Below are 10779 nucleotides of genomic sequence, written 5' to 3'. Positions count from 1 at the left end.
AGAATAAATGGATGGATGGATAGAGGGATGGATGGATGGATGAGATTCCTACACTTCAGCATTGGCCACTGGTTAGTGACATATTGTATAATACTGAAGAAAAATCAATTTAGAGCCTTGTAGATTTGTGAGTTCTCACTCCAAAAAAATGCTAAAATGAATGAAGGAATAGAAACTCAATCTTGCTATTGAAAACCTAGAATGCAAAATTATCTGAATGGCATGCATTTTATATGGCTACACGTGTTGAAACGAGAACACTGGAAACAACTATAAAGAGTTTCTTGCCTCAAATTTTTGTGGTCTGCTTATTATGGGATGGCTTCTTTCTAGCAGCTTTCTTTGCCTGTTTTTAATTTGGGCATTCCCAGAATTGCTGATGTTTCCTCTTGGAACCAACATAAGTAGAAAATTTTAGAAAACAACTAGCTTATGGTAGTGTAAAAACAGACTTTTAGAGTCAGACAAACCTGAGTTTGAATCCTGAATCACTTCCTTAGTAACTAGGTGACTGTGAAATTCCTAACCTTTCCAAGTCTCAGTTTTCCCAACTATAAGATTACATATTATTAAAATTATATGATAAAAATTAGTATGCTTGCCACATGGTAGGCACTTAATAAATGTTAGTTTTCTTACTCTACCTACATCCTCTCAGTGCATATAAATGGTGTGTAGTAAGAATTTCACATGGTTCAGATTAACTGTGAGTTTAGCTGTGACATTTTATGTCTCCATCAAACTATCTTCAAACATGCCAGTTTCTGCAGCAGTAATAATAATAATAATAGCCGTGTCTGGTACGTAGTTGATAATAAATATTTATTAAATGCATGAATAAGTAGTCCGTAAATGCGTCTGTTATTCATGAGAATCAACTAGATTTCCATATAGCTTAAAGTAATGTTTCCTTAAAATAGAAATGATTTTTCCCTCAAATTATGCAACTGAACATTGAGTAGCATCAAACCATAACTGAATGTTTCAAGACATTACGGTAAAAAAATAAAAAGCATGTTTTCCTCTGCATGATGTTATTTTTGAATGTGTCTTCTAGTTTTTTAGTTCAATGTTTAGGAAAACCAATAAGCCTCTGAGATCTAAATTCAAAAGGGAACCAGAAATTTTAGCAATGCTTCTTGAACTTTGTAGAAATATTTTATTTGTAATCTTTAGAACCTGTGTTTTATTCTTATGTGTAGTCAGTGCAAGGAGATTTAAGTAGGGATTTGGTCATCATAATTGCCACCAAATGTGTTTTATGGCACTGGTTGTTAGGCACTTTTGTTAAATGTCAGGAAATTTTATAACATACACACTCTTTAGATATTCCTAATATTTCAAAATGTCAATGAATTATGTAATGATTGCTTTCAAATTTTAATCATAAAAGCATTGCAAATTAATGTGGAAAGGGTAGATTTCCTAAAAATTACAACAATAATAATAAGCTAGCATCTAACCTTCACATTACATTTTATTTTATTTTATTTATTCATTTTTTCTGGCCAGTAAGGGGATCGTAACTCTTGGCTTGGTGTCGCCCACACTATGCTCAGCCAGTGAGCGCACCGGCCATCCCTATATAGGACACGAACCTGCAGCCTCGCTACCAGCGCAACACTCTCCCGAGTGAGCCATGGGGCCGGCCCCACATTACATTTTAAAGTAAATTCCAAGTGGATTTAATTTAAATGAAAAGCGAAACTATAGATATGTATAGGTAAATATTTAATTGATCTTGGAGTAAAAGAGGACATTCTAGGAATAAAAACATTGGAAGAAATCACAAAGGACCATATGGAGATATATAACAGAATTGAAAAAGATTTGAATGTCAAAAACATTACAAAGTCAAAAGCAAAGAACAAACTGGGTGAAACGTGACGAAGAGTTAATGCCTTTCATATAAAAGGATTTCTTACAGACCAATAAGAAAGCCTAAATACCTAAATAGAAAAATTATCAAAGGACATGAGCAATTCACAGAATAAGTAAAAAAGGCCAATAAATGTGTGGAGGACCTTGTGCCTCACTAATAATTAAATGCATGCAAATTGACACTTGAAAAATACTTTTTTAATTATTAACTTGAAAAAATGCAAACAAAATAATATTCAATACTGGCAGGAAATTAATAAGTGGGGTACTCGTACAATAGTAGGAAAATAAGTTGTCTCAAACTTCTCAAAAAGTTTAGTAATTTCATGAGACACATTCTGTGAGATAATCAAAAATTTGACCAAAGATATATCTATAGAATGTGTTATTAAAGCAACTTTAATAATAGTGGAAAATGGAAATAATCTACAATACTGTACAAGAGGAATTGGTCTTTAAAATGCTGTGTTTGTATCTATTTTAAATAGGTACAAAGATAGTGTTTTCAAGAAATTAAACATTTTTAAACTTCTAAAAACATACTAAAAAGCAGGGAAAATAGTTCATTGAACCCTCATATGCTGCTGATTCACATTATCCAGATTAGATGATAGCAAGATACTGCTACATTTACTATATCTTCCCCTTTTTTTGTTTTTTCTTATTCCTTTGCTGAAGCATTTTAAAGCAAATCTCCAGACATCATGTCATTTCATGTCTATCTACGTACCTCTGCATGCATTTCTTAAAAAAAATTTCAGATTTTCTTATATAGTCATAGTGGTATTTTAATTACTAAGACAATTCACATAATTCCCTGGTATGGTAGAGAACATTAAAGTAGCCCCAATTGTCTCAGAAGTGTCTGTTTTCTTTCTCAAGATAGCATTTAACTCAGAAGTCAACAGACTTTTCCTATAAAGGGTCAGATAGTAAATACTGTCAACTCTACTGGCCAGACAGCCTCTGTGGCACTATTCAACTCTGCCATTGTAGCTTGAAAGCCACCATAGACAATATGTTAAGGATTGGTCATGACTGTGCTCCACTGACACCTTATTTACAAAAACGGGCAGCCGACCAGATCTGGCAGCTGCAGTTTCCCAACCCCTGACTTAACTCATTATTCTCTCTATATTTTAGGAGATGGACACTTAAAGGTTTAAACGCCTTGATTAGATTTGGGGGCAATTTTTTTGTGGCAAGAATACTTCCTAGGGAGTGCTGTGTGCTTTATCTCACATCCCATCAGAAGGTAGTTAATGCCTGTTGTCCCATAGGGGGCGATGCTAAGAATCTTCAGTGGGTACCGATGGGTGAGTTCTGATGTCTCCCCTGTAAACTCTCCATTAGTCTTTTGTCTAATGGTTTCATTTGTTATGTTTGTTGCCTAAATAAATTATGTCATCAGAGTTTGTGAAATAGTAAATTTCCATTTCTATGATTCTGTCTACTTGCATTAACCAGAATGATCCTGTAAAGAACTTTCCAATACCAATGAAGATTTTGGTGACACTGAAATAACAGTTTGTATATAAGTAGAAACAGTTTTTACACTCAGTAGATATGATAATTCTTTTTTTCCTTTTAATTGCCAATTTTCAATATAAATAATTGGTTCCTGGATAACAGGGAACCTCTCTCTCTCTCTCTCTCTCTCTCTCTCTCTCTCGCTCTCTCTCTCTCTCTCTCACTCTCTCTCTCTCTCTTCCCCCCCCTCTCTCTCTTTCTCCCTCTCTCTCTCTCTCTCTCTCGCTCTCTCTCTCTCTCTCTCACTCTCTCTCTCTCTCTTCCCCCCCCTCTCTCTCTTTCTCCCTCTCTCTCTCTCTCTCTCTCTCTCTCTCTCTCTCTCTCTCTCATTCTCTCTCTCTCTCTCCCCCCTCCTCTCTTTCTTTCTCCCTGTCTCTCACTCTCTCTTGGAAATTCAGAAGGTTTTTAAACATTTTTTTAGTTTTTAATTGACACATAATAACTGTACATACTTAGGAGATACAGTGGCCCCTTTGTGTTGGCTCCTGTTAGTCTTTAATATCTTTTTTCTTTCTAACCTAACAAATCCCAGGGAGAAATTTTCAATGACAGAGTAATGAAACTGTCTATAATATATGTTGAAATTTTGATAAACCAAAAAGCAAGCAAGCAAGAAACCATATTCGTTGAAAAAGTAAATAAAAAAGACTAACAAAAGTGCCAAGTAGTTAATTTTTTTCTGGGTAATGCAGTTATGGGAAAATATAATCCCTTTATTTTTTTCTTTACTTCTTTACACTATTCTGCACTCTAAATTTCCCACGAAGATAATTATTACTTTTTATAATAAAAAAATTAAGTTAAAATTTTAACAATCTCAACAGATTTTCTTTAATTGTGCAAGATATTTTTAGTGTATTTAAAATAAGATCCGAATTATTTTAAAGGTAGTTAAACACATGTTTTTTCAGAACTATAAGTGGGTAATCATACAATTAACTATATCTCATGTTCTCAGAGAGCTTGTAATGTAAAGAGAGAGGAAAATAGATTTAAAAATTAATTTGTTTAATAACATCCAGGCTACAAAATTATAAGTTGTCTGTTTCTCCCATCTGTCTTTGTAGACTTTAGAATCTTATTTTTTCCTTAACAGTAATTTGGAGACTATTCAGTAGGTATATTTCTCACAATACTTTAGATAGGCCACAACTTCCAGAGGTTCCTGGATCTGTGAATAATTCATTCTATTACCCTTAATTCTGTGTGTTGACAAATTCTAAGCAAATAAACAAGAAAACAACAAAAGAACCTATTTCTTAATATAAATTGATGAGGAAATGTAAATTAGTCTCCTTCACTGTAGCAGGTGGTCATTTAGATGTGGCCTTGATGAAGGTCACTTTTACCTGAGTTCCTCCAGGGGCTGTCCTGGACTGTCTAAGTGGGATTTAAAATTGTTGACTCCAAAAGGAAATCATCCCAAATGTTCAAATGGATCACACTGTGTAAAACATGTAAAGTGGTCCTGTTTCTTTTTAAAGTTATACTTCCATGAATAACAGAGAAAGAATAGAGACCGAAATGTAAAAGCTCAACGATGGAAGAACTCCGTGTGTCTGTATGTATGAACATGTTTTAAATTACTCTCTTTCCAATAGACCAATGATCCTCTACATCCTTTTTCTAAAGCCTTGGAGCAAGGCTTCCTTTATGGCAAAACCAGACTGAAATGTTCTTACATTTCTTAGGCATTCTTCTGGAAATTTGAAACATCCAACATTTTTTAGGTAGATCATTCAGGATTTGTGCCATTTTCTACCCAGAAACAATTTTCTCATGGTGTCATATTAGAAATTGTTGTCACTGATAATTTCTTTATATTAACATAACTTATAAAAGCTAGCATTATAAATATCATGTTTATAAGTATATAGATTCTATAGGGCAAATTTAGCCATCAGGGTAGCGGCAGGAAACAGAAGGCACACTCAACACTCAAGAAGCTTAACTGAAGCAGGTTTAATAAATAATTCTCTTTAATATGTGCATGATTCACATGTAGTTTACCAGATAGTAAGATTAGATATGAACAACTGAAGAACATCAGCTTGGCTTCACTATTCTTAGAAGCTCAAATGTGAACTAAGAATATTTTATATAGTATTTTGTAAAAGAGGGTTATCTTCATCCAGACTGGTGGTCAACTTCTAATGAGGCCATGAAGAGAAAGAGAGGGGAGTGGGAAAGCAGGGAAGGAGTGTAAACAAAACGTGTTGAAAGATGATCACTTCTTCTGTGCAACACACAGGAAAATACCTCAGGGGCCACAGGTGACCAGATTACTCTGGCACATGAAGCTCTAGGACTTTGCTGGGTCTTACTTTGCATAATTTAAAGTGTGCCCTCTGTCATAGGAAAATGAATGGTCCTGCCCTTTCCAAACTAGATTCCTTTATTAGTGTTGGTTGGTTGCATTAAACAAAACAGGCCAATGTTCCAGGCTTTTCTGATAACTCACTGATTTTCTTGGGTATAGTTTTATTTTAACAGACTTGACAATTTACAAGAACTGTGCATGGTGGGTGATGTACATCCAACTCCTTTTGGCTTATTTATAAGCTCCATCAACGTAGGTACTGGGTACAATGCCTGTGGGCTGATCCAGTACCAGGACTTGATATACATTCTTTTGACCAATGAAAGACCATTCCAATTTTTCCCCCCCCAATATGAAGCACAATAGTGCACAGTTAAGAGATGTTTGGGTAGTGATTCAAATGCTCTAAGAGGTACCTAAAGTTCAAGATTTATTTGGGTGTTTATTTTCTTATTCCTTGCCCCTAGAGATATAAATATTGATGTGAGGCACATATGCCAGGTGAAAAATTGCTACTACCTTTCCATATCACAACCACTCTAAATAATTTCAGTTCCCAAGTCTTAACCAGACGCTAGCACCTAGTCCTTGAAATTGCTAGTACTGAAAACATGGTGTGCACATATCCTTTCTCATCTGACTCCAGCAAAATAGTTATAGATCCAAACAAAACACATTTGCTTTATATTTATTTAAAGTATAATTTTGGCTGTGTTTCTCCATACAGTTTCTTTGTACTAGAAATTGTTTAATTTTATCTCTTTGAGTCAGAGTTTTCAAGAAAAATGACTTTTTTAGGGTAGACATTTTGAAGCATGCATCTTTATTTATTTGAGCCATCTCTCTTTCAAAAGAAGTAATTTATGGAACCTACTCATAAGGAAATAATTTTAAAGGCAATATTTGATTTTGAAGGAGTAGACCTCATTTATTTGAGTTTATCTGCTTTGGGATAGGAATCCAGAAAGAAAGACTCTGCTGAGGCGATGTGCAGACCTGTTGAGCCTTGTGGAATTGCTGGAATCTGGCTAAGTAATTAGCAGCTTTGCACCTTTAGAGAGGAGCTCAGATTTCTTTGGTTGGAAGCATGGGACGTGCAAATGTGAGAGAAAGGCAGGGACAGTAAGTGATGAAATTAGCTGAGCAGTGGCAGCCAAGAGTGGTCCTCATCACTCTGTAATTAAGGCCAGGGTTTCTTCAGGAGTTCAGGAAGAATTCAGCATGGATTAGCTTTGCATCTCATGAATATTCATAATAAAAAAGGGAGAAAAATAGTGAAAATAAAAAAACCTTATGACTATCAAAAAAAAAAAAAAGAAAAGTGAAGACGGCATATGTGAAGAGTATACTAAAAAACATTCACTTCCAGAAATGAACCATGAAGGTCCTATGTCCAAAAGTCAAAAAAGGATATCAAGTGAAATAAATCGTTTTATTAGTGCCGAGTTCTCTTTGTTCCGGGAACTGGGATATTTCATCATAAAAAATGAAATAAAGGTCAAAAATGATGCAATGGCAATTCTTTTTTACACAGATACTAGTCATCTTAATTTAGACAATCAGTCATTTTATTCAGGTCTACTTCTGTTTCTATCTTTATTCAAGCTATAGAGTTTTAAGATAGCCCTTAATAGATGGCAAATTATTTTAGTTCCCTTAAAGTCCTAGAAGTTATTAGTAATAAAAGTCTTATTCATTCTTTTGTCTAATTAGTTACTAAAGTGACTCTGGCATCAAAATATTTCTATATAGTAGAGAATTACTTAGTAATGAAAATTTACTACTAGCTGTTCAGTTTGAGTAGACCGTTTTTAAGTAATATTGATTTGACTTTACATTCCAATTCTTTAGACACAATTCTTCTCATCAAAGTATAAATGAACTAACCATCCATAATAAATATTTTAATAAATATGGAAAGCATTTATAGAAGTCAACAGTATGACTTTCCCATTTGCTTAATAAGCGTCTACACAGGTCACTTCATATCATGCATATTAACTTGAAATAATGACCCTTGTAATATTCTGTAACTGTAAAGTTAAGGGAACATTTCTACTTTGAATATCAGTTTTCATTTACCAGTTTACTCCAGACAGCAATATACCTGATTGATGTATTTTTGGTTGAGTGTGTATGATAAAACTGGATCACTTCCTTCTGCTTCCTTGAACTCCTAAAGCCAAATGTCTTATCTATCAAACTCTATTAACCGATTGGCAGGCCAACTGATCAAAAACTGGGTGTGGTCAATAATATTCAAGTAAGTTTATTTTCCTAACATAAACAACTCTGAAAAGGTCACATTAGTGATCCTGAGTTGTTCTGGTGAACATTTTATTACTAATATTATACATAAATCTATGGATGGATATGACCCAAAATTATACTACATGAACTGTTAAAACAGACATATCTTTTAAGTTTTGACAAGATGAACATTACAGAAATATTTGTGATCAAAAAGTTTGTGAAGTTTTGCCTTAAAATATTCTCTCAACATAGTTGGTATTTTCTTGGGTAAGATGAGTGGCCAAAATACAGAGAAATAAAAGGAAAGTCATCCACAGCAGTTAACCTGGGGCCTCATAAGCAGAGTAGGTGTGTGAGCGCATGTGTGCGTGTGTGTGCGTGCATGGCACGCTGCGTGGCTTATCTGTACCATCACTGATTTCCTCGTCATCATTAACCACTTATCAATTTCTGTCTTCTAGATGACACAGGATGTCCTAGCAGCCAGTCAGTATCTCCTGTGAAGACGCCCTCAGATGCTGGGAACAGCCCCACTGGCTTTTGTCCTGGAAGTGATGAAGACTTCACCAGAAAGAAATGCACGATTGGAATGGTTGGTGAGGGAAGCATCCAGTCAGCTCGATATAAGAAGGAATCAAAGTCAGGCCTTGTAAAGCCAGGTCAGTGTACTTACTCTCCATGCATTTACCAGAGCAATATGGCTGGAGTGATTTCACATTTGAAACAGAACACCTGTCTATCAAGTCAGAGGTCACTAGTATTGTACCCAGTACCCAGACACATCAGCTTTGGGGGTGGGGGGATAGGAAGCTGGCCAATATGGGGATCCAAACCCTTGACCTTGGTGTTATAACATCACACTCTAACCAACTGAGCTAAACAGCCAGCCCAAAAACATCATTTTTAAAGGAGGTGGATTAAACACTTCCAGGTAAATAAATAAATAAATAAATAAATAAATAAATAAATAAATAAATAAATAAATAAATAAATAAATAAATAAATAAATAAATAAATAAATAAAGGAGGTGGGAAGGAGAGTGGAATATTTTCTGTAATGGTATTCATTATGAACAAATTTTTAAAAAGAACAAAGTTGAAGAAATACAAGCTGGGTGACCTAACAGATTTAATTCTAGCTTAAATTATACTAAGACATTACTTGGTCACCTAAATCAGCCACAATTTATAAAAAGAATAGGTTATCTTGATGCCAATCTATGAAGTTGGTCATACTTGCTAACTTAGTTATTTTCTTCTAGAGATTTAAATATGAATATGTTGTTACATGTATATATACGTATAGATGTTCAATAATTAAAAAATATTAGGAGATAAAAGATGAAATGGAGATAATTATTGCAATGAATGAAATGTCACAAGCATCAGAAAAGGTCAATTCTCAGAATCTACAGTATGTAAATAAATATTTTGTATCCCAGAAATATACATACAGTATATAAACAAATATAATTTTTAAAAATCTAAAGTGATAACTTTAAAGTAAAAGAACATTAGCATTGGCATGGGGAGACAACCTCCCAATATTTCATCCTTTATTTTAACATTCACAGTTATACTATGCATACGAATATTTATAAGCCTGAAAAGACAGATTAACGGGTTGCACAAGTTCTCATCCCTTACATTTCTTTTCTAGTTTTTGTTTGGTGATAACATTACTATTCAAGGAGCTACAGGTGGTTTTGTTTTGAGGGGGCCAAGGGTTGGTCCTGTGTCCTCTTCTGTTGAATGCTAGCATCTCTGTCTGCTTTTGTTCTTCCTGAATAATTGATGTACACAGTGTATCATAATGAATTATTCTTCATCTTGTTTTTTGTCAACCAAACAGAATGTCATTTCATCTCAAAGCAAAACTTAAACTATGTGAAAAAGAAGTCATCTCAAAGCAAAACTTCAACTATGTGAAAAGGAAATCCTTTGTCTCCTAATGGAACCAGATAAATGTTAGTCATGATGAATTTGCTAATAGTTTTTTGCTTTGGAATAATATGAGAAAGAAAGGGAATGATACACAATGGGGAAGTAAGGACAACATAGAAAAGAGGAAGATGGGGATTGTGCAGCTAGTATTGGGTACGCTCAATGTTTAAGAGAGCACAATGAGTTAAATTCACACAATTATAGCCAAGAAATAAAACCATTACGTAATGTGCTCTACCCAAGGACCAGGACTGCCACTCTCCCTCCTCCAACTCAGTTGTCATTTTTTTTAATTGAGATATAATTCACATACCATAAATTCACCCCTTTAAAGTACACAGTTTAGTGGTTTTTAGTCTGTTCAAACTGTTGTGCCAACATCACCGTTATCCAATTCCAAAAAATTTTTATCACCCCCCAAAAGGAACCCCATGCCCGTTAGCAGTCCCTCTCCATGCCCCCTTACCTCCAGTCCCTGGCAAGTACTAATTTACTCACTGTCTGTATGGATTTGCCTATTCCAGATATCTCACACAAATGGAATTATACACTATGTGGCCTTTTGTGTTTGGCTTCTTTCACTTGTAATAATGTTTTCAGGGTATATCCATGTAGCATGTATCAGTACTTCATTCCTTTTTATTCCTTTTTATGGTTGAATAACTTTCTGTTGTATGAATTTAACACACTTTAAAATAATTTTTTTTTTTTTAGCAATTTTAGGTGTATTAAAAAAATTGGGTGGAGAGTATAGAGTTCCCATATACCCCTCACCATTACTACTTGCAGCTTCCCCTATTGTTAACATCTTGCCTTAGTGCAAATGGATAAACAAAACAACCACATTTTGT

At 34.5% G+C, this 10779-nt stretch overlaps 1 protein-coding gene across 1 annotated transcript in view; it reads left to right on the top strand.

The window, feature by feature from the left end:
- The first annotated feature begins 8444 nt into the window (after window positions 1–8444).
- Window positions 8445–10779, top strand: part of SYBU (syntabulin (syntaxin-interacting)) — a 56848-nt gene continuing 54513 nt past the window's right edge. Inside the window, exon 1 of the mRNA XM_008582099.1 lies at window positions 8445–8643. Within this exon, the coding sequence (XP_008580321.1) occupies window positions 8574–8643 (70 nt within the window). The 5' untranslated portion in view covers window positions 8445–8573. The remainder of the gene's footprint in view (window positions 8644–10779) is intronic.

Source organism: Galeopterus variegatus, unplaced genomic scaffold, assembly GCF_000696425.1.
Source record: "Galeopterus variegatus unplaced genomic scaffold, G_variegatus-3.0.2 Scaffold2519, whole genome shotgun sequence".
In the NCBI taxonomy this organism is placed as follows: Eukaryota; Metazoa; Chordata; class Mammalia; order Dermoptera; family Cynocephalidae; genus Galeopterus; species Galeopterus variegatus.
Note: the sequence above shows the minus strand (reverse complement) of the source record. Positions and strands in the feature narration are given on the sequence as shown.